Below are 25,118 nucleotides of genomic sequence, written 5' to 3'. Positions count from 1 at the left end.
TATTTAAAAAAAAAAAACTCTGTGTGAGGAGAGATAAGGGAAGCTAGAGTGAATTTGCTGCACCTGTTATCTGGGTATTTGGCATCTTTAACAAGTTCCATCCCCAGGAAGCCAAATCAATAGATGACAGGGAAAAAATGTAAATTGCTTTATCATCTTGGACATGCTAATATACATGGGTGCTGAAAATCCATTTGAAAGGGGACTGGCTTATTAACTGTGGCATGCTGCAATTTACATATCTCACCCTCCAGATGTGAGGAGGGTAAATGAGAATGGAGTGTGTTCAGATCAGCAGGGGATAGGGAGGAAAGAATACTCAGGCACTTTGGCTATCAATTTGGCCAACTGAAGAACAGCGACACTTGGTGAATGACTGACTTTTATTTTTCCTAAAATACATCTGGCTCTGGTTACTCCTCTGCTGTTTTCTGGGCCAGCATGGAACACTGACTGCACGCCCAACCCTAGCCGATCGTTCCGTCCACGGCCCTGTCAGCTTTCCAGCAGCAAGGGCAAACGCAGATACCAAACGCACAGTGTCGCAGTCAGCAAAAGGAAAGAACCACTCTATCTTCGGAAAAATGAATTCTCGAGCTTACAGCACAGCTTGGGGTCCAAATCTAATACAAAAATCTTCATTCATCCAAAACTGGATAAATTTCTCATAGGTAGCCATTATTCTTACTACATCTCCTCGCACATGTGTGCAGTCATTGATAACTTTTCACATACGTGAAGGAAATAACAGTGTAAAAAGACTTAACCTAGTTATTCTTTTTGAAATTGGAATTTCCCAATAGACACGAAATCCTGGATGAATGGAGTGCTAAGAGGAAATAAAAGAGACAGAAGTATGAAGAGAGCCATAAAATGCAGTCAGGTACATGACTCCTCAATGAAGTTCATATTTACAAAGTAGACCTCAGAATACCTGTCACATATTTTAACTATTTATCTGGTCTAGGGAGAATCAGAAATAAAATCTACCTTTTTATTTTATCTTTTTATTATGAAAAATTTAAAATATACACAGAAAAAAACCCAGAGTAGTAAAATAAGTGCTGATTTTCTCATCGCCCAGATTCAACAATTATTTTCTGTCACTCTGTTTTAATCAATATCTTCACCCATACCTCCCCCTATTAGTATCCAGTTTTAAGGTGAAATGTATGTACATACACGACATCACAGATATTAAATGCACACTTTTGATAAAGTTATCCGTGTGATAATCCACAAGCCTGTCATGATATAGAACATCCCACACCTCAGAAAGCGCCTTGTGTGCCTCCCTCTGCCACACCACCTGCAGGCACAACAATACCCCACAGAAAAGGCAGTTTCTCTCACAGAAGAAAGTTAAAGCCAACGCCTCCCCTTGGGCACACTCTGCATTTCACGTGACACAGAGGCTCTTGATAATCAGCTTCCTGCAGAGACCACAGTGTAGGGATCTGATACCAAGCTAAATGCAGGCACTGTTCCTCTCACAGATCCCACTCAGAGAAAACCAGCAGCTGTAACAACACAGAACAAAAAGCTCGGCATGTGGAACTGCTTATCTGTTCATTTATTTCAGTAGTATCCTCACAAACACAACTTAGGAAATAAATGGTAATAAGAGGGGGAAAACATAGCCACGTTGTAACAATGGAATTTTTAACCACTCACTACCTTGAGTGCATGCTTAGCAGACCACCTTAAATTCTCTACTCCTGTTTTCCAGAACGGTAGTAACAGTAGGCCAAGAAGGAATACTGGTCCCCACACGAACAGCAGCTGATCGGAGTTAGAGGTGCGGGAGACGGGCCAGGACTCAGAGCTGCACCTGTGGGACTCCACTGTGTTCTGATCCCAAGCACACCGGCGCAGGACAGAAGATGCACACTGGGAGCACTGTCCATAATCTTTTCTATTCTCACTCCTTCACTCACACTGTGAAACCCATCCTCAAGTTCCCGCTCAGCCTCGTACAGACCTTCTGGGGATGGGTGAGAAGTCCTTCCCACCTGCTTTTTTCTTTCTCGAAGGAGCTAGGACTTCCATATTGAGAGTGGGGGAGGGGGTTCTGGGGAACATGGCTGCTATTGTTTTTTAACACAGGCTCTTTCTAGGCCGCCTGTGTGCAGACAGAGGTGAGCACACCAGGATGGTCTCGTCCCTCAGCTCATGCCTGGGTCAGGCCACAGTTCAGGACAGCTCTTTGCCAGGGACCAGTTATCTGCTAGTCACTGGGGAGCAGGAGATCCTATCATGGGCCCTGGGTCTTAGTCACATTCTTCACAATTAATGAGGCTAATCCTGTGCTTGACATTTGAGTCTGACGTCTCTTTCCCAAACTACTTAGACCCTGTGAAGGAAAGACAAAATCAATGAGGGTCTGTACTCCAAAGAATCTTTAATCTTCATCCTTTGTCTCTGGACTACATCTTTTCCTTCTCAATGTCCCTCTAACTACGTACTCAAATATACATATTCTAGGGTAAGGCCTGGATTGCCCTTCTTTACACACTGGCCACTTGAAGCTCATCAATTCCCTCAGCGCTGTTGGACAACTGTTTCCTCATTCGAAACGGTGCGCCATCCCCTCCTCGCACCCACTCCTGGGCACCGCTCTCACCACCACTACCACCGGCAGCGACAACACCATCGGTGCCAGCAACACCACTGCCATATACGCAGCCAGCAGCACCAACGCCAATATCAACACCACCACCCCGTGCATATTCGGAACCGAGGCGCAGGCTGCTACTGACACGCACCCTGCCAGCTTCTTGCCAGGTTTCTTCTTACCTTGTTCTCCTCTGGACTGAAGAGGATTCGGAATGTGGACGGCACCCCTGGGGCCACTTTGTGGCCAATCTCTTTAGGCTTGATAACTTTAAAGTAAGGTGAACTTTCCTCAACAACTTTCACCATCCTTGGAATCTGTAAGAAAAACATTTGAAGACTGACACTGTGGTTGCAAAAATGCACAATAAAAGACACAGGTTTTGGAACTAAACATACACTGAAATCCTTGTCAACTTCTTACTGGACACGTGACCTTGGTAAGGTCTGAACTTGTTACCTCGACTGTAGAAGGAGATGACAGGACCTCTCTTTATCCCAGTGCCTCACACAAAGTGAGTCCTTTACCTTGAATTTTTATTAACATTATTATCATTACTTATTTTATTATGATTTCAACTCTGTGTTCATTTTATTATTTAAATGTGAATATCTTCAAAGACTACTTAATTTGCTAAAACCATACCAACACAGTGGAGTTAAACTGGATTTCCTAACACTTCAGAACTGCTTTGGGGGAAAAAAAAAAAAAAACCTTCCTTACTGTACCCCTTCTGCTACGATTTGAACAATATTTGGCTTCTCAGCTCATGCAGGTGTTTAGGCTTCCAAAGTCATAACGTAACGGTACCAAGGAGGGTAGAGGCTTGACCCAGCTCTGGTGTCAGGAAGTGGGCCCAGTGAGAGGCCTTTAGGTTCCTGGAGAAGGGCCCTGGGAGGGTAGTTCTTGGGAGGACACTGGTTATGATCATGGTGTCTCCCTTGCCAAGGAAGTACTGAGGACATTGGTTAAGCAAGCTGAGTTGGCTTCTCTCCCTGCCCCATCACATGACTGCTCCTCTCTGTGTGCTCTGCCACTGCCAACCTCCAGCTTCACCAGATGGTCAGACAGACAGGGCCTGCCTGATCTTGGTCTGTGAGCCACCAAAGCACGAACCCAGATAAATCTTCTGTGATAAGAAGCTTCTCTCTGCTACCTGCTACCTGGATAGAAAGCCGACTGACGGCCCTCTATGGACCGTCCATTCATGACACGTGGCCATGTCTCTCTATCTTCCCCACAACCTTTGTGCCTCGTTCTCACTCCCCTTCTGGAGATGAAAATACAGATGCATGTCCAAAAGGCATAGCCCTACCAAACAATGGCGCTCGGAGGCAAGCCCTGGCCTCGCTGTGGGACGGCCCTAAATAGGCAACACTATGAAGCCAGAGCTAAAAACAGTACAGCACCGCCCAGGTCAGTCTCAGGGCAGCTTCAAGCAGTTTCCATCTTTTAAAGTCTTATTCCCATCCTCAGTCTGCCCCACCCATACCCATGTCCAGCTCAGGTTGCTCAGAAAATAAAAGAAATGCAATTATAAAGAGGAATGGAGGTGGTCGGGGGTGAAGGTAAAATGGACACAAGGAAAAGGGAATTTTTTTATTTCAAAGACTCAAAGGGGCAAAAGAAAGTTAAAGTAGGACTTAGAAGTCTCCTGTGAAAAATGAGGAAAGAACAACTCACTGAATGTCTCACAGCTATAATCCGGGTGGCGAAGGGGAGGGTCAGTGCAGAAAGGATGCCGACAGATGTTAAGACTACAGCGGGGGCGGGCGGGAGATGAGGAAGAGAGGTGTGCAGATCTGGTAGGAGCAGAACTGGCTTTGCTGTGCAGTGGTATTTATGATGTGCGTAAGGACTCAGTGTAAGCTTTCTAGGAGTATAATTGCTGATCCAAAACCAGAAAGGGAGCACTAATCTATTAATAGTTTACTGTTTACTGCATAACAAGCACAGAGCTGAATGCTTTATACCTACTATCTCATTTAATATTTAAAACAACCTATTGAAATTAGGGGTGCTATTACTATCCCCATGTTTTGGGGAAGCGAAGTGACTTGCCCAAGGCCTCTGGGTAGAGACAGCAAGGTTGGGATGCGAATGCAGATCAGTTTGATTCTGGGGTCTGGGAGCTTATTCTGTATCCCAAGTAGAATCATAATGCGGCACACAGGGTATTCATGGCTTACTCTCCACCCCCCACCACCACTACGTGTGTATGTGAGAGACAAAGAAAAAAAGGATCAAACAGATTCTGCCTTTTGCTCTATGTGCCAGTGAGGAAACAAATACAGGGTGAATGGCACACAAAGCATTGACTTCCCCGTGCCCCGAAGCCCTCCCAGTGGTTCCTGATGATGCTGAGAACTAAGGGAGCAGACAGGCAGGCTTGCATCAGTCACCCAGTGGGAGGCTCCAGTAGTAACCTACCCAAGAACAATACCCTTAGCCTAGAGGAAGCTGTGCGCCTGCTGGCAGGTAGACCTTCCCCAGACAGGGAACCTCTTCCCATGGCGCCAGTGCTCTGGCTGCATCTCACCAAGACATGTTGGTTGTCTGCGAGGACTGAGTGCCCCATAGCAGAACTCACGCCACTTTCCCTGGACTTCATCATTTGTGCCCACTGATGATCTTTTCTAAGGTCAGGGAGGAGTGACCGAAACAGCCTTTGAGTGTGTTCCTCTCTGGTTTTAATGGCCTAAAAACACCTAAGCAAGAGCCGAAAAGTAACAGACAAAAGGACAGGAAAATGAAATGAGAAACCACACTGAGCGGCAGCCGTAAATGCACAGAGGTCCTAATGTTCACATCGAGTGCCTCTGCTTAAGGTCCGGGATCCTAACCCTGAGTACCTCTGATTGATTTCCTTCTCTCTGCCTAGGCTTTCAGCTTCCGGCCCCGGGGCTCTCTTGCTAACACAACTGCAGCAAGAAACAAACAAAACAAAACCTAAATATACCATTTTCTCCAGAGTCTGACTTTGCTGCCACTAAATCACCCTATTGATCTCTGAGAGGCCTCGGTGATTCCTTTAATGAGCACCGTACCAAATATAACTACAAGTCTTCCCATTTGCTTTGGATTCTTGCATAGTCTTTTCTTCTTTTCTCTTAGCCAGATTTTTCATGACTCCACAGTCTTAGACTCCTCCATGGAATCCCACTTGTCTTTCCACCTGAGCTTTAACATCTCAGATGCCTCCCTGTCTGATTCCTCCCCACACTTAACTCTGCTTCCAGCTGACCTTACATAGTATTCTTCCTTTCACTGTTGTTAGATGTCAAGGAAATCCTCAGGCATCTAATATCTTTTCTTGAAACAAGCGCTAGTTTATCTCTGAAGAAACAGACATGAGGCTGGAGAAGAAATTCTCGGATGCAGTCATAAAGAAACAAGGTACAGACAGCAAGAGAAGCCTTCTACAATGATCCGCAGACAAAATCTGGGGGCTGTCTGATTCAGAAGGGAGGAGAGGAGAAAAGGGGAAAAGGATTCACATTTTTCAGATGAGAAAGTAAGTTTTCAAAAAATATAATTAATGGGGCCAGCACTGTGGCGTAGCAAGGAAAGCCACCGTCTTCAGTGTGGGCATCCCATATGGGCGCCGGTTCAAGTCTTGGCTGCTCCACTTCCAATCCAGCTCTCTGCTATGGCCTGGGAAAGCAGTAGAAGATGGCCCAAGTGCTTGGGCCCCTGCACCCGCATGGGAGACTGGGAAGAAACTCCTGGTTCCTGGCTTCAGATAGGCTCAGTCCGGCTGTTGCGGCCAACTGGGGAGTAAACCAGCAGATAGAAGACCTCCACCCCACCCCACCCCCTGCCTCTCCTTCTCTCTCTCTGTAACTGACTTTCAAGTAAATAAATAAATATTTTTAAAAAATACAATTTGCAGAAAATAAATGCAAATGCTCAACAGCTGTAATTCACATGAAGAGAGTTTACAGTTGAACCGGGGAAATGGTGTCTCCAATGCAGAGTACATAAAAATTTATGGTGATTGCCATGTTTTAAATGAAAACCCAGCCCAACTGGTCATATGGGAGCAGTCCAGACCATTTACCTAGTTAACAATTGATTCAACAAGAACATAGCACACATATTTGAAGTTTGCTATTTATTGGACACTGCATTTACACTGAACATACGACAACAAATACATATCCTTGTTTTCATTAAGCTTCAAATTGAAGAGCAAGTTTTCATACTATTTCCCTAACTCTGCTGAATTATAGAACTCTTCTAAGAGCCAGCAGGAGCCTGTGTTACTTCAACCCTTCTCATACGTCACGGACAAGTTCACCTACCCCGGCAAACGTACTCACTGTATCATTGTTCCTCAAAATCAGTGGAACCTCATAGACTTCACAGGGAGTATAGTTCTGAAATATAATTTCTGATGGAAAGGGCTGGAACAATGCTTGATCCAGGTCAATTCCTGAAAACTGCAATTGAAAGGGTAAATTATTCATCGAGTGAGACAGTAAGAATATACTATACAGACTTGTGGATAATAAAACTAAGAAAAAACATGGGAAACACTCAAAAAAGGGAAACTACTGTAAATATTAGTAGTTAAAACTTGTGATGGGGGCCAGTGTCATGGCTCATTTAGTTAATCCTCTGCCTGTGGTACCGGCATCCCATATGGGCACCGGGTTCTAGTCTCAGTTGCTCCTCTTGCAGTCCAGCTCTCTGCTGTGGCCCAAGTGCTTGGACCCTTGCACCCGCATGGGAAACCAGGAGGAAGTGCCTGGCCCTGGCTTCGGATCAGTGCGGCACTGGCCATCGCGGCCATTTGGAGAGTGAGTCAACAGAAGGAAGACCTTTCTGTCTCTCTCTCTCTCACTGTCTATAACTCTACCTGTCAAATAAATTAAAAAAAAAAAAAACTTGTGAGGTAATTGTCATCAACTTTTTTAATATGACAGAGAGAAGAAATTTAGGTCTTTGGTTTTTTTATTCTAATAAGAACATCAACCCCAGAATGCCATTTCTACTAATGGCGAGTAAGGTAAATTGGACCAACTTCCTTATGAGGATAACCAGAGGAGCTGTATCAAGATTTATCAGCTTGGAGGCACTACAGAGCAAAACAAGACAGGAAAGAATCAGTGGCCAGAGTCTGCAGAAAACAAATAAGTGCAGATGGGGAGTGGAATGAATAGAGAAAGTTGGGAAAGTTTTTCCTCTGTGCATTAAAGAATGGGTGGCCAAGATCCAGTATAGCATTTTTTAAAATACAGCAGGACCAGGGAGAGACAGAGTGGTTGGAATTCCAAGACTTGTTAAGGGGCTCTGATGGACTTTCTCACTTCCTTGACCACAAATGGCTGCACCACAGAAAAAGGATAAACTGGGGCTGGCACTGTGGTGTAGAAGGTAAAGCCACCGCCTGCAGTGCCGGCATCCCATATGGGCACTGATTCAAGTCCCAGTTGCTCCACGTCCCATCCAGCTCTTTGCTATGGCCTGGGATAGCAGTGGAAGATGGCCCAAGTCCTTGGGCCCCTGCACCCACGTGGGAGACCCGGCAGAAGCTCCTGGCTTCGGATTGGCACAGCTCCGGCTGTTGTGGCCATCTGGGGAGTGAACTATCGGATGGAAGACCTCTCTCTCTCTCTCTCTCTCTCTCTCTTTCTGCCACAGCCTCTCTGTAACTCTTTCAAATAAATAAATAAATCTTAAAAAAAAAAGAAAGAAAGAAAGAAAGAAAGAAAGAAAGAAAGAAAGAAAGAAAGAAAGAAAGAAAGAAGGTATTGCTGGTACCCATGTGTTAGCAGAAGCAAGCGTTCTATCTGGGGGAATAAAACATCATCACAGGGCTCAAATTGCTTCTATAAATTTTACAACTACCAAAAAGAGGTTTTACAACTGCAAGAAAATTACAAAATGACCAGAAATCTGTAGTTCAGTATAAAGGCGATATGCAAATATTATCAAACACATAAAACCAAGATTCATAAGCTCTTGTAGAAGAAATTAGTAGAGGATGATTGTCCTAACATATAAATGATAAAACTCCGGAATCGGAGATAAAATTAACCAACAGGGTTGAGAGAAGAAAGAGGAGAGGTAATCTAACGCTGTGAAGCTCCTAATTTTGACATGCTTCACAGCAGGAGTCAAAATACATTAAAACACACACACAAGTAGTACGCACTGAAAATTACTCATGGTCTGGTCTTTGTCATGGTCTCAGGAGAGATGAAATAAACATTAACTAGGATGAATTAGCTTTGGGAAAGGCCTCGTTCCCGCCACCCAACTTTAGAGGGTGGTTGTAGCAGAGGGAAGAAACAATAATCAAAGCCAGCAATGCTCAGAACAGCAAATTTTATACGGATCCTAGAGAGCGGAGACGAGGCTGAAGGAGTGAGAGTGAAAGGGCCTCAAGCACTCATTTCTCTTGTGGGCTGTAACTCTGAAAAAACAAAACAAAACAAAAAAAACAGGAAGAATGGGAGAAGCCTTTGAGAGGGGGACTCATCTCCATCAGTCCAACTGATGAACGTTTGTATCATAATTTCTGTACAGAAGTGAAGCATATAATTTGAGAAATTAATTTAAAAATAGAATACACAATCTTTTAAATAATATGCTCCTGAGGCTGGTGAGGTGGCGTAGTGGGTAAAGCGGAAGCCTGCACTATCAGTATCCCATATGGGTGCCGGTTCGAGTCCTGGCTGCTCCTCTTTTGATCTAGCTGTTTATAACCTGGTAAAGTAATGGAAAATAGCTCAAGTCCTTAGGCCCCTGCACCCACATGGGAGACCCAGAAGAAGCTCCAAGCTCCTGGCATCAGATCTGCACAGTTGTGGCCATTTGGGGAGTGAACCAGTAGATGGAAGACCTCTCTCTCTCTCTCTCTCTCTCTCTCTTTGCCTCTGCCTCTCTGTAAGTCTGCCTTTCAAATAAATAAATAAATCTTTAAAAAAAATATATGCTCCTAAAGCCTAGAACATATAGTTTACATTAGAATACAGGAACACTCTAAAATAAAGACTAAAAGGACACATTGTTATTAGAAATCAGCAAGAATATAATATCTAATTAATTTTTTATTTTATTTTATTTATTTATTTTTTTATTTTTGACAGGCAGAGTGGACAGTGAGAGAGAGAGAGAGACGGAGAGAAAAGTCTTCCTTTGCCGTTGGTTCACCCTCCAATGGCCACCGCGGCCGGCGTGCTGCGGCCAGCGCACTGCGCTGATCCAAAGCCAGGTGCCAGGTGCTTCTCCTGGTCTCCCATGGGGTGCAGGGCCCAAGCACTTGGGCCATCCTCCACTGTACTCCCGGGCCATAGCAGAGAGCTGGCCTGGAAGAGGGGCAACCAGGACAGAATCTGGTGCCCCAACTGGGACTGGAACCCGGTGTGCCGGCGCCGCAAGGCGGAGTCTAATTAATTTTTTAAAATATGCATTTTTCCTTTCTTTCCTGCTCAAGTAATAACTGTGTTTTATGTGAAGATGATAGCTTAATTGGGCTTGGCTAACACAATTCCTAGAATTACTTCAAACCTGTAAACAACAATGTCAATAGTATCCCAGAAGTAGATAAGGAGTAAGTCTAACTATCTAAAAGCTATTTTGAATGAGGTTTGCACTTATTAATTATAATTTTCACCATATCAAATCACAGATCTCAAGATCAACAGAGGTATAAAAGAAGTGTATAAAACAAACCCAGTGAAGGGTTAGCCCAGAAACAATAGTTATTATCGTTCTGCAACTTCTGGCATGTTATAGGGTCTACTAAACGTAGATAGAAAGCAGCTACCTTTTGATGTGTTGTTTCTCCCATATCTAAGAGTTCGATGATTTGTGGCCTGCAGATCACATGTGTATTTGCCAATCTCTGCTCGGTGGTGAGAGACATTTCCTTCAGGTACTCTGAGGGTGTCAGCTAGAATTCAAAAGAACAAGAGCCAAAGATTCATAAATGGTTACATTGAGAAAGTGTTCATAAGTGCCAGCAATGAATAATTTGTGTTTTCGGCTTTCAGGATAATTCTGGAATGCCACTAACTTCCCTTATGAAATATTCAAAATAACTAAATTATACAAGAGAAGTACCCATGCACTTTTGAGGTCTTTGCACAATAATTTAAAATGACATGTGGCTGCTTTTTCCTTATAATTTTGAAGGAATCACACAAAGGGACCCTAGAGAAAAAAAAATTTAAGAAACTGCACAGGAACATGTCCAAAGAGTTTAGTATTTATGCTCAAAAGAGGCATCTGAGCATGAAATTCTAAGTTTGTAAAATCATTTACCTAAGGAGTTTGAAAAACTCATATTTTGAAGTTAAAACACACAAAGCTTTTGAGTGCCTAACTACCACGTTAAATAGAAACTGTACAAAACGTAACAGACCTTGGTAATGGGATTGTATATTTAGAAATGAGTTTGAGGGGTGGGCGCTGTGGCGTAGTGGGTAAAGCTGTTGCCTACAGTGCTGATATCCCATATGGTCACTGGTGGGAGTCCCGGCTGCTCCACTTCTGATCCAGCTCTCAACTACAGCCTGGGAAAGCATTAAAAGATGGCCCAAGTCCTGGGGCCCCTGCACCTGTGTGGGAGACCCAGATGAAGCTCCTGGTTCCTGATTTTGGATCGGCTCAGCTCTGGCCATTGTATGTGAGGTGACCATTGTGCAGCAACATACTGCTTAGGTATATGTCAAGACTTTTTTTTTTTTTTTTTTTGACAGGCAGAGTGGACAGTGAGAGGGAGAGACAGAGAGAAAGGTCTTCCTTTGCCGTTGGTTCACCCTCCAATGGCCACCGCAGCTGGCGCACTGCGGCCGATGCACAGCGCTGATCCGATGGCAGGAGCCAGGTGCTTCTCCTGGTCTCCCATGCGGGTGCAGGGCCCAAGCACTTGGGCCATCCTCTACTGCACTCCCTGGCCACAGCAGAGAGCTGGCCTGGAAGAGGGGCAACCAGGACAGAATCCGGTGCCCCGACCGGGACTAGAACCCAGTGTGCCGGCGCCACAAGGCGGAGGATTAGCCTAGTGAGCTGCGGCGCCGGCCCTGTCAAGACTTTAAAAAATATTAGTGGTATATAATTTACTCGATTGATAATTCAATGATCAATAAATAATTAAAACTCTAAAGATTTCTATTTTTAATCTTATTTATTTATCTACTTGAAATACCCAGAGAGAGACAGAGACAGAGACAAATTGATCTTCCATCTGCTGGTTCACTCCCAAAATACCTGCAACAGCCAGGTATTTAAGCTGGGTCAGGCTGAAGCTGGGACTCTGAAACTCCTTTTGGATCTCCCACATGAGTGGCAGGGCCCCACAAAGTTGAACCATCAGTGCTTCCTCCCAGGATGCACTCACATCACCTGGTTTCGAAGCAGAGGAACCAGGACTTGAACCAGCACTCCAATAAGGGATGCAGATGTCCCAAGCAGTAGCTTAACCTGCTGTGCCACAATGTCTGCTCCCCATGAACTGTGTTTAATAGGACAGAAAATTATGTCACTTTCCTAGGTACCATTCAGTCATTTTAATGCTCTGTCTTCTATAAGTATATACAAAAAATACCTTTTGCCAACCAAGTAATAAATTATTAGGCTGAATGGTATGAAATTCTAATCTTTGTTTTTGAATTATACAAATGGCAGTTTCACATGGTTGTATGTAATGTTTAGAAAACCTCGACAGTTTGTTTAGTGCTATGGTTTGAGTGTGTCCCTCCAAGTCCCTGTGTCAGAGCCTTAACTCCTCAGTGCAGCAGGGTTGGGAGCTGGGGCCTAGTGGAAGATGCTGGGGCCATAGCAGCACAGCCCTTATAAATGAACTGCTCTTGTCTTGCAGGGACTGGGTTAGCTGATGTGGGAGTTCGGCCCCCTTTTCTTTTTTCCACGTAAACCTGTTTGTTTCCCTCCTTATCCCACCATGCTAGGACACAGCATGAGGCCTTCCCAGGATATAGTCACCCAATCTGGGAATTGTCACCCTCCAGAACCAGGAGGCAAAATAAATCACCCAGTCTGCTGTATTCTACCACAGCAGCAGCAAACAGACCGACACGCACAGTCTTATTTCAGCTGATGGATTTAAGCAATTCAAACCTCTACTTTGAAATATGTCCACAATTTCAAAACTTCTCAGGCTTTTAAAAAGTGCCTATGCTCCGTAGCAAGCTATAATTCTAAGTAAGTTGATAGTAATCAGTCAGTAATCTGTTTGGTATCTTGAGGATGCCAAGTAGCAACCATCATCACCTAGGAGTCTGCACGAAGTGTTTCACATAGAAATCCCCTGATACATTACCATCTGGTTCACTTCTTCTTCTGTAACCACCTTCGGACTCAGGGGTGGCAAAACCTTGCTTTGAGACCCTTTAAGCATTTTGACCAGCCCCATCTGAACAGCCCCCATGGACTCTTCAAGTCTTTTACTTGTCATTTTTATTTTCCTTGCTCACCTAAGAGTGGAAAAAAGGAAAACAAACCATAAAAACAAAGGAAGAGAACAAATGCAGTTAATTCTACAGGTCACTTTTTTTTTTATTTTTAAACTTCCACTTTGACTATGACCCTGTCTGAATAAGATCGAAGTCGGCAAACTCAAAAGGCTCCCGTAGCCTTGGCAACTCATGACTAGAGCCTAGGGAGATTACTGATGCCATAAACAAGAGTGTCAAATTGTTAAGTAAACAACAGGAGTCACTGTATTTACGTCTCATGTGGGATCTGTCCTTAATGTGTTGTCCAATGTGAAGTAATGCTATAACTAGTACTGAAACAGTACTTTACACTTTGTGTTTCTGTGTGGGTGCAAACTGATGAAATCTTTACTTAGTATATACTGAACTGATCTTCTGTATATAAAGATAATTGAAAATGAATCTTGATGTGAATGGAATGGGAGAGGGAGTGGGAGATGGGGGGGTGCGAGTGGGAGGGAAATTATGGGGGGGGGGGGAGGGAAGCCATTGTAATCCATAAACTGTACTTTGGAAATTTATATTTACTAAATAAAAAGAGAAAAAAAAAAGATTTTCCAAATACAGAAAGGTTTAGAAAAACTGATCTTCAAAAACAGATCAAATGTTTGGAACAAATATCCTAAATGAAGGATTTTATTCAGTGACTGGTCTAGATTTATCTTTATCCCAAATTCTAGAATCCACTATTGGCAGAATCATGGATTCTAGACCAAAATCAGGAAGACAGGAAAAGGTAAGCTGCTCCTACATTTGTACCACTTAAATCTTCCCAATGATCAGCACAAACACTGCCCAAGAGATACGCTAGAGTTGACTAATTTATATGTTTATCTGAGAGTTCTGTCTCATGACAATCAACTCTTCAAACACAATAAACAGTCTTTAGACCTTCACAGTTGGGCAAAAAACTGGGCAAAAGAAAAAAAAAAAAAAAAGCTGAGACCCAAAAACTGTAGCATGAGATGATAGGCAACAGGAAGTTTCTAGAAATCTTTTGAAGTTCATCCTCATAAACAAGCCTCTAAATGGCCACTGAATATAACCAAATTAATGGTATATAGTATCTCCCTTTGGGAAGGACACTGGCCACTTCAGGGGCCCACCTATGACAAGGTAAGGATTCCTGTTTTTATTGGTAGCAGGATAGGCTATTCAACACTTGTGAAAAACAAAACAGAGACAAATCTGATTAAAAGTACATGATAAAATGTCATGTAAGAAATCCTGAAGCCATTAAAAAGCTTACAAGGTAGTAAAACATTACCAGATCAAAGCAAGAGTTGTGTAAAGGAAAATAGTTTTGAATGAAAGTATAGTATGGTACACTGAAGTAAATCAATAAAATACCCAAGAAAATAATATAAAATTGTAAGACAAGAAAAAGGGTCTTTATGGTAGAAAGTCTTAAGATGGCAACCAATGAAACAGAATACAGTCAAAGAAGATTCAACATGCTATAATTGGAGTCCATGATGAAGGAAAGTGTTGGACTGGAACTAATATTTATAAGTGTAATCTAAGAAACACTTCCCCAAATGGAAGAATATTGTTCCACACGTTGGAACAGTACTTTCCACAAACTTAAAAACTGTAAGCCAATGTTCTTATATGCAGTAAAGTTCTCCTTCAATTATTAAGGCAACAGAAAAAAAAAAAAAGATGTTAACAGAAATAACTCAAGGAATACTATAAATGTGTTCCCTTCCTGAGGGATCTACTAGAGGTTAGACTTCATCCAATAAGAAGATGAAATTTCAGCAAAAGGTCTGACAATAAATATTTTCATGTATGTAATTATAGAGCTAAGTTTAAGCTGAAGTTCAGTGCATGAGAAAAACAGTATTCAAGCATTCTGTTTTCTGAGAAAGTACAAAGATAACAATTTAGAAATAAAAGAAGAAGAGAAGCAAACCAAAACTAGAGTAAGATCATCGACTATTGCTATATAGCAGGTAGTAGTCAAACTGACCAGACAGTATAAAGGAGGATTAAGGGCATTTTGGTATAAAGCCTACACTATGGCAGCCAGTGACCCTGGTTTCCTAGAATTCATGTATGTTTATAATTCCTCCCAAGTGTGGGCTGTACTTAAGTACTCACTTTTAACAAATACAGCATACCTGATGTTCTGTCATTCTGAGATTAGGTTACATAAACACATACCCTCTGGCATGTGTGGGCACTCTCCCTCCCTCTCCCTCTCTCCCTCTCTCAGATCACCAGCTACCATGTAGTGAGGGTACTTAGGAAACCTACAGAAAGGTCCATGTGGTGAGGAAGCCAAGTCTGCTGGCAGCAGCGTGAGTGAACTTGAAGGTAGGTCTTGTGAGGACTGCCAACAGTCATATGACTTAGCTTGAAGGCAAAACCTTCTGGCCCTTCTGGAACCCTGGGACGACTGAACCTATGAGTGATCGACTGAAGAGCGCTTCACTCAGCCTACAAGAGGCCCTGGGCAGGAGGAATCCAGTTAAATCACACCCAGATTCTTCACTCACAGAAACTGTGACAAGACAAACAGTCACTATTTTAAGATACTCAATTTTAGGTTCTTTCTTATGCAACATTAGACAATGAATAAAAACATTACTAAATAGGGCTTCTATATATATAAAAATATAGCTAAAATCTTTTATACACAAAAAACAAACGTTTGTAGATACCAAAAGAAACTTTTAGAAAATGTAGATACACTAAATAAATCAAATGTAACAGACACTTTGATTACCATACAAAATAATGACTGATTTGAGACTTTAAAAAAATCAAGCAAATGGGCTTCACTTGTCTGTTACAATGAAAATATTTCAAATTCAAGAATAAAGGAAAATCCAATTTTATGGTTTGTACCACAGACACACCTAAAAGTAGTGACCCAAAAGGCAAGAGTCTGATGCCATTTTTGTAAAAGATTTATTTGAAAGGCAGAGGCAGAGAGAGAGGTGTTCCATCCTCTGGCTCACTACCCAAATGGCCGAAACAGCCAGATCTGAGCTGATCCAAAGCCAGGAGCTAGGAGCTTCTTCTGGGTCTCCCACGCAGGTGCAGGGGCCCAAGGACTTGAGCCATTTCCTACTGCTTTCCCAGGCCATACCAGAGAGCTGGATTGGAAGTAGAGCAGCTGGGACTTGAACCAGCGCCCATTTGGCATGCCAGCACTGCAGGCGGCAGCTTTACCCATTACGCCACTGCACTGGCCCTGATGCCATTTTTGATATCTGACTGCTAAGAGCTTTCAAGTTCCACCACTACCTTTTCCCTTCTTCCCCCGAGCTGAGCAAGCTACCAAGAATGCCTAAGTGTTCCTTCCTTCATCTCTGATGGGAAGCTTGAACAACACAAGTCCAGACTGTACCAGGTAAAAGTCAACCAGTATCCTTTCTCTGTACTCTCAAGCTGTTTTTGAACCTACGTGGGGGCCTGCCTTGTTCTCCTCAGCAAGCCTATTATGTGAATAATAACTTTTCATATCTTTTAGGTGCATGTAGCACCATCAACCTTGAAATCCAAACCAAATTTTGGTTGGAGTGTCTGCTCTATCTCTGAGTGATGACAATGACAAAAGCAATTAAAAAGCAGGGTTGTGATCTTAATTTAAAATCAGAATTCTAAAATAAACATTAAACAATACAAAGAAGAATATTGTATAGTGCTAAAAGCTATACTTGAAAAATGTTAACAGTTATGAGTTTATATGCATCAAATATAAAGCAGAAATTACAGGGGGCACAAGGAGCTATGGATACACAAATAGCAGGAGATTTTTAACCTGATATTACTGTGCTCTCAGCACAAGACATGTAAGGTAGACAAAAAACAAATAAAATCATAATTTATTTGAACAGTATAATGCATTAAATAAGTCTAGCAACCCATATCAAAGATTACATGCTAGTAATAGAAAATATACCTCCTTTAAGGCAAAAACAACTATAGTCACAAGAAATTGGTTGTATTAGGAAACAAAGAAATCTGGTTCTACAACCTAGAAATATTACAAATAATACTTAGGTCATAATATAATAAACCAGAAATTAAAAACAAGACAAAAATCAGAAAGGTGAGGGCCAGCACAGTGGCTTAGTGGGTAAAGCCACTGCCTGCAGTGCTGGCATTCCATATGGGTGTTGGTCCAAGTCCTGACTGCTCCACTTCCCATCCAGCTTCCTGCTAATGCTTGGGAAAGCAGCAGAAGATGGCCCAAATCCTTGGGCCCCTGCATCTACATGGGAGACCCAGAAGAAGCTCCAGCTCCTGGTTTTGGTGGGTCCAGCCCTGGCCATTACAGCCATTTAGGGAGTGAACCAGCGGATCAAAGCTCTCTTTCTCTGACTCTCCCTCTCTCTCTAACTCTGCCTTTCAAATAAATAAATAAATCTTTAAAAACAAAACAAAAAAACCAAAAAGGTCTGTTCACTTGGAAATCTGAAAATCTTCTATTAACCAACATGAGCTAAAAGGTCATGAAAACTACATATGCATGTCCATGTGCTCCAGTCAGCCCTATTCTAGGAATCTACCCAAATAATGCACTGGCTGAAAGATGAACTAAGACATAGCCAACAAGAGTGGTGATCCATAGGAGGAGTGAAAGATCGGGGTAAATGTGAGAGGGATGAGTTTCTTCTGTATCTATCTAATGTTGACTTCTCAACCATGGAAATTTTGTATATATCAAAAAACAAAAAGAAACTAGAGAAAAAAATAGTATATCAGAAAGCAGAAACAGGGGCTGGTGCTGTGTAGCAGGTAAAGCTGTCACCTGCAATGCCAGCATCCCATATGAGCACCAGTTCGAGTTCCGGCTGCTCCACTTCCTAGCCAGTTCCCTGCTAATGGCCTGGGAAAAGCAGTGAAGACGGTCTGCCTTCACCCACGTGGGAGACCTGGAAGAAGCTCCTGGCTTCAGCCTGGGTGCAGCCCTGGCCATTGCAGCCATCTGGGGAGTGAACCAGCAGATGCAAGACCTTTCTCTCTCTCCATCTCTTCCTCTCTCTGTAATGCAGCCTTTCAAATAAAAAATAAATAAATAAATCTTTAAACAAAAATTAGAAACAAACTGAAATAACTGTGCTATATTTAAAGTTGGTTTCATAACTACAAAGAAACAACAGTTCTTTTAAATGACCTTTAAATAGTATTTTGGATGTATTTCCTGAATGTTATATGCTGTTAAAATCTATAGAATGGCAGAGAAATCTTACCACTTACTGAATAGTCTTAACACTGATCAAAATATTCGTAATACTATTTTAAACAAATAAGTAGTTCAATCAATGTAGTTAGGAATCAAGCATCTCAGCATTTTAAAAGTACAGAACCAAAAACATTTTTATATTAAGAAATTTTGTAATTTTAAATTGAAAATATGAGTGCAAGCCAAGGATGATTTTCTCTTTTTAAATAACCAGCCCACTCAAAAAAAGCCCAGAGCAGAGAAAGCCCCACAGTAACGACAGTCCTGGGAGCTACACTGTTCCCATACATCATGCAGCATGAAAAGGAACAACAGCGACTTGGGGAAATGGGTAATCTGAGGTTGAGGGCATAAAGTGTGCAAGATGACTTAGAACATTCTACCGCTCCATGAAACAAGAAAGTTAACAAAGGCTACTAGAGTTGTGTCAAGAACCCAGAGCAACCTGAAAGAGTTCAGATTTGTCAAAAATGGGACAACCGGAGCATTGAATAAAAATGTTTACTGTGGATTTATTGTTAAAGATCTGAGTTCAATGGTAATAAAAATATCATTAGTCATCTTTGGAAGTTGCTGGGGCAATAGACTATTTTGGAAATAATAAAAGGAAATAATCAATCATGCAGCCAGCACTTTTTTGGTAAAAAATTACATTGTAGACTTAGGAACTAGTTGATGAAGGAAAATCATTCTTCATAGAAGACTTCCAGCTAATGAATTAAAAAAAAAAAAGCAAATCACTATTTTGCAGCTCCTAATGAAAGGAAGGATCATCAATGCTAAAATAATCAGGTAGGATGTTACTGTGTAACTTTATAATGGCTCAGTCGGGCTAACAACACCTGAGCCCTGGAAATCAATCTTAGCGCTAAGATTGAGAGAGAGGCATTACCTGCCTCCTGATGTGATGCAGTACACAGCGCCACCTATGTGGAACTCTTAGCAAAAACCTGAAACTAAACCTAACTAAGCCCCTAGACCCGCCAGCCAGGTTACAAAGAGATAAGAGTGAATGGAGAAACAGGTATATTCCTTTCCTAGAAACAATCCAAATCCAGAACGTGGACATGTTAAAGGAAAATGACCTACTTTGTGGAATGACTCTGCTGCATGGGCGTGGGGAGGACTGTTCATAAATTAAGAGTCTCACACCAAGCAAATGCAAAGGTGGACCCTGTTTGAATTACAATTCAAAGAAATGAATAACACTCAGATAATGGACAGATTACTAAAAGGTTGAGAGAAGAATGAAGACTGGAGACTCTCAGACCCAGGAAACAGAGTGCTGAGTTCTGTTTGTCTCATATACTCCAGGCTAGATTCTGGACAAGTCGGCCATCTGGAAACAGGCACAACGCACAGGAAATCACAGGAAAATCATGCCCTCTCTAGCCAAAAATCAGAAAAGCAGAAGCCCAGAAAGACAGAAAACTAATTGGATAAAAGCCATTCTACTCAAGCTGCAGACCAGAGGAAAAATTACAGCCACACCTCTAACCCTAACAACAAAGGCAGAGTTGGGAACCTAGACCTTAACTGGCATCAGGCTGTAATGCAGTGCCCCAGTACCTCTGCCTACGTGGTATCAGAAAAGGCCAAGTGAAGAGTACAGACTTCCACCCTTGTTAGGCAGTTACAGGAATGACCCCTGCATGCACCGCGGTGTTCATGGAGGCCATGGACGAGGCTGGGCAGCCACTCCGCCTGGTAGTAACCAGACAACTCTCCCCTGTCTGAACAGGGTGGTGTCAGAGAAGTCTGGTGGAGAATCAGGGTGCATACTGTCACCCAGCGGGAACAAGAACACCCCTCTACCTTGCAATGTCGGCAGAGGCCACAGGAGCAGGCGAACCTAGCCTCTGAGTCCAGGTGGCACCAGCAAAAGCCTAGTGGGGAGCTAAACTCTCCCACCTACTTGGCAGTAACAAGAAGTCCTTCCATTCCCACGTGTCCACAGATGTTCAGTAGAAGAAGCAGGACAACCCTCTGCCACTAAAGCAGCATCAGAGTAAGGATGCTAAAGTAGATGATTCAAGTAAGATCCAGAATCTCATAGCATAAAACTGCAAATGCCCAGGTTTCAATAGAAAATTGCTTCAAAAACAACCCAGAATTCTATATCTAGCAAAAATATCCTTCAGAAATAAAGGGAAAAATCAGTCCACTGTCAGAAAAGGAAAACAAAGGGAAGTTGTCAATAGTAGAACTATTGTGAAAAATAGAAATTTCTTTAAACAGAAATAATTTTAATAGGGCATCCTGCAAAATCAAGAAGAAATAAATAATACAAAAAGCAAGAGTATGAATAAATGCAATCATCTTTCCTTCTGTTCTTGAGTTTTCTAAACTACCTCTGATGGTTGAAGCAAAATTATAACGCTCTTTGATGTGGCTCTAAGTGTACATAGATAAAATATTTAAGACAACAAGAAAATAAATTGAGAAGATAAAGTGGCATAAAGGGAGGTTTCTGTCCTTCACCTAAACTGATAAAATGTGGACACCAGTCATGTGTGAGTGTATGATGCATCACCTGGAACAGTCACTAAAAAGGCAAAATGTTGAAAGGCACTACAGATAAAATGAAAATGGAGTTGCAAAGAATGTTAAAGAAACCAACAGGAAGGCAAAACAAAACAGAGAAAACAAATAGCAGAATTAGGCTCTGATTTATCAATAATTACATTAAATGGAAATTGTCTATGTGCTAAGGAAATCATTTCCAGTATAATGATATTAGGTAGCTTCAAAGCAAAAGGATGTAAAATGTATATAATACAAATGTTAAAAGGAATCAGGAATAGCAATAGTAATATCAGATAAATTTGACTTCAAATCAAGGAAAATTATCAGGGACATCAAAGGACATCACGTAATAGAAAAGGGTGAATTAGGAGCAGCATTTGGTATAGTAGTTACCATGCTGGTGGAGATGCCTGGGGTTAAGTCCTGCCTCTGCTCAACTCCAGCTTCCTGCTAATATGAACCCTGCGAGGCAGGAGTGATTGCTCAGAAAGTTGGGTTCCTGTCATTTACGAGGAAGATTTGGATTGAGTTACTGGGTCCTGGTTCCATCCTGGTCCAGTCCCAGCCACTGTGAACACGTGAACATCTGAGGAGTGAACTAGTGGATGAGTGTGTTCTTGTTCATTTTCCTTCTTTCTCTCCCTCTCTCTCTCTGTCTTCCCCTCTGAAAGAAATAAGTTTTAAAATAAAAGGATGGGGGCTGGCATTGTGGCTTAGCAGGTAAAGCCGCCGCCTACAGTGCCGGCATCCCATGTGGGTGCCAGTTTGAGTCCCGGCTGCTCCACCTCCAATCCAGCTCTCTGCTATGGCCTGGGAAAGCAGTAGAAGATGGCCCAAGTCCCTGGCCCCTGCACCCCTGTGGGAGACCTGGAAGAAGCTTCTGGCTCATGGCTTGGCCTAGCCTAGCCCCAGATACTGCAGCCATCTGGGGAGTGAACCAGCAGATGAAATACCTGTCTCTCCTCTCCATAATTCTGCCTTTTAAATAAATAAATACATCTTTAAAAAAAAGAAAGAAAGAAAATGCACAAATGTGTAGTATTCGGGTGTATATTTTAAAAAATGCAAAGAAATGAAGTCATACAGAGTATTCTGGCTAATCACAATGAAATCAAACTAAAAATTTATAACTTCTCTGAACACTTGTAAACAAAATAACACGCTTTTAAATAACACATAAATCAAACACGAAGTCTTGAGGGAAATAAAACATACAATAAACTGAATGAAAAACAAAAATATAACATTTCAAAAATGTTTTCCACTAAAGCTAAAACAGTCTTAAGAGGAAAATTTATAGCACTAAAAGCTTGGATTGAAAAATAAGTCTCAAATCTATCATCTAATTTCCTAACTCCACAAAAAGAAAAAGTAAATAAAATCAAGCAACTCATCCAATGTGAAACAGAAAATCTGAATAATTCCTTAGCTATTAAGAAAATAGAATTTATAACTTTATAACTCTCCCCAAAACAAATCTCTAGGACTAGATAATTGCACTGGAGAATTTTACGCAATAATAATTAACACCAATTCTTTCTTTCTTTTCCAGAAAGTAGAAGAGAAGGGAACACTTCACTATTCATTTTATTAAACCTGAGATAAAACAATATAAAACTAATATTCCTCATGAATATGAACTGTAAAAGTTTTAACAAAATATCAAATTCTTAAATCCTTAGCAATATATAAAAAGAACTATATACCATGACCAAATAGATCTATTCCAGAGACATAAAGCTAGTCCAATGTTCAAAAATCAAGAATTGTAATCCATTATATTGCAAGTTAAAAAAGAAAAATCATAGCATCACATCAATTTATGCAGAAAAAGCATTAGACAAATTAAACAATTATTCATGATTAAACAATTTCCAGATGGGAGAGCATTTAGCCTAGTGAATACAATGCCAATTAAGGTGCTTTCAGGCCGCCTTGGAGTACCTGGTTTCTACCCAGCTCTAGCTCTTGACTCCATCTTCTTGCTAATACAGACCCTGGCAGGGGTGGTATGGAAGCAATGGCTCAAGTAAGTGGGTCACTGCCACCCATGTGGAAGACCCTGATTGTATTCCAAGCTCCTGGCTTCAGACCAGCCCAGCTCTGGCTGTTGTGGGCTTTTGGGAGAAATGAACCAGTAGATGGAATCTGTGTGTCTGTCTCTGTCTTGCAAATAAATGGATTTTAAAAAACTGTACTTCCAGAAAACTGGGAATATACAGAAACCTAATAAAAATATACCAAAAAATAGTTAATTTCATCCTAAATAACAAAAGACAGAGTGGATTTCCCTTAAGACTGGGAACAAGGCAAGGATATCAACTCTCATCATGGCTGTACTCACAGTACAGACATTCTACTCAACGGTGTAAGACCAACCAAGGAACAAAAAAAGAGAGTCATCCAGAGCAGAAAAAAATAAAACTGTCCCCATTCACATGTGGCACAACTGCCTGTAAATATATTCCCTCCAAATCTACAACAAACATCCTAGAAGTAATGAGTATAGTAAGGTTGCAGAAGACACAGTAAACATATTTTTAAAAAATACATATTTCTATCTACGGACAATGAAGAGGCGGAACCCAAAATTTAAAATATAATACCATTTACAATTTCATCCTCCTTTAAGAAGAAATAGGCATAAACTAACCATAACATATAGAGAGTTTCTATGCCAAAAATGACAGAATGCTAATGGAAGAAGTCAAAGACCATCACACCCAGCAGTGATCTGTATTCATGGACTGGAAGTCCAGTCGGAGTCAAGATGTTAAATCCCAAATTCACGTGCAGGCTTAGTGTAATTTCAATCACGATACCAACAAATATTTTTTAAAAACAGGCGAGCTTATTTTAAAGGTTATATGGAAAGACACTGGCCCTAGAATAAACAATCTTTATGAAGAATGAGGAAGGAAGAATCAAGACTATATGTTATTGGCAGAAAGAGAGACAAATCTCAATGGAATAAGACAGAGAACTCTAGAAATAGACCCAAGCAAACATGCCCAACTGGTTGTTAACAAAGATGCAGAATCAACTCAGTGGAAAAAAATGTTGCCTTTAATCAAATGGTGCTAGGGCAACTGGATATCATAAAAATTAAACCTCAACCCAAATCTAACACTTCATACAATAATTGACTTAAAGTGGATCACAGATTTAAGTAGATCATATAACTATAAAATTTTTAGAAAGAAAAACAAGAGAAAATTTTCCAGACCTAGGGTTTGTGAAAAGATTCACAGATATGTCCCCAAAATCCTAATCTAGAGAGGAAAACATTTGATAAAGGAGACTTTACCAAAAGGTAAAACCTCTGTACTTCAAAAGGCCCTGTTAAGATGGAAAGGGCAGCAACTTGCAAACCACAGGTCTGACAATGCACTCCTACCTGCAATGTATAAAGGCACTCAAACAGTGGAACACCCCACATTTCTATTAGTTTCCTCCTGCTGCTACAACAAATTGGCACACACAAGACAAATGTATTAGCTTAGAATTCTAGAGGTGAGAAGCCTGATATGGGTGCCACTGGGCTTAAATCAGGTGCTGGCTGGGCTGCGTCCTTTCTGGGAGCTCTGGGTGAGAACCTGCTTCCTTGCCAGCCCTACTTCTAGAGGCTTCCTCCATCTTCAAAGTCAACAATGGCAGGCAGAGTCTTTCTCAGGCTGTCACTCTGACTTCCTCCTCTACTTCTGCCTCCCTCTTACACTTTTAAAAACCCTTGTTACAACACTGGATTCACCCCGATAATCCAGTGCAATCTCCCTTTCTTAAAGTTACCTGATGAACAATGCTAACATCATCTCCAGCCTTAATTCTCCTGTCCATGTAATTATAATTAACACAATCACAGGTTCCAGGGATTAGGATTTGGATATTTGGTGGTAATGGTGAGGCGTTTGGAAGACCTTATTCTGCCAATTATACAATCCAATTAGGAAATGAATAAAAGATATAAAGAGGTATTTCACTGAAGAGGATATACAAATGGAGAAAAGCATATAAAAACATGTTTAGAAGCCAGTGTTGTGGCATATCAAGTAAAGCCCTTCCCTGTGACAATGGCATCCTATATGGGTACTGGTTCGTGTCTTGGCTGCTCTACTTTTTTTTTTTTTTTTTTTTTTTTTTAGATTTATTTATTTGAAAGGCAGAGTTACAGAGAGGCAGAGAGAGAGGTCTTCATCCGCTGGTTCACTCCCCAGATGGCCACAACAGCCAGAGCTGCGCCTATCCAAAGTCAGGAGCCAGAAGATTCCTCCAGGTCTCCCACGAGGCTGCAGGGGCCAAGGACCTGAGCCAT

At 41.7% G+C, this 25,118-nt stretch overlaps 1 protein-coding gene across 1 annotated transcript in view; it reads right to left on the bottom strand.

Moving 5' to 3' along the window:
* Positions 1-13,031, bottom strand: part of HYDIN (HYDIN axonemal central pair apparatus protein) — a 355,254-nt gene extending 342,223 nt beyond the window's left edge. Inside the window, exons 1-4 of the mRNA XM_062176574.1 lie at positions 12,906-13,031; positions 10,392-10,517; positions 6,937-7,056; positions 2,797-2,931 (exon numbers count right to left, since the gene is read on the bottom strand). Of these exons, the coding sequence (XP_062032558.1) occupies positions 2,797-2,931; positions 6,937-7,056; positions 10,392-10,517; positions 12,906-13,013 (489 nt within the window). The 5' untranslated portion in view covers positions 13,014-13,031. The remainder of the gene's footprint in view (positions 1-2,796; positions 2,932-6,936; positions 7,057-10,391; positions 10,518-12,905) is intronic.
* Positions 13,032-25,118: the final 12,087 nt, after the last annotated feature.

This window comes from Lepus europaeus, chromosome 19 (genome assembly GCF_033115175.1).
Source record: "Lepus europaeus isolate LE1 chromosome 19, mLepTim1.pri, whole genome shotgun sequence".
Taxonomy (NCBI): Eukaryota; Metazoa; Chordata; class Mammalia; order Lagomorpha; family Leporidae; genus Lepus; species Lepus europaeus.
Note: the sequence above shows the minus strand (reverse complement) of the source record. Positions and strands in the feature narration are given on the sequence as shown.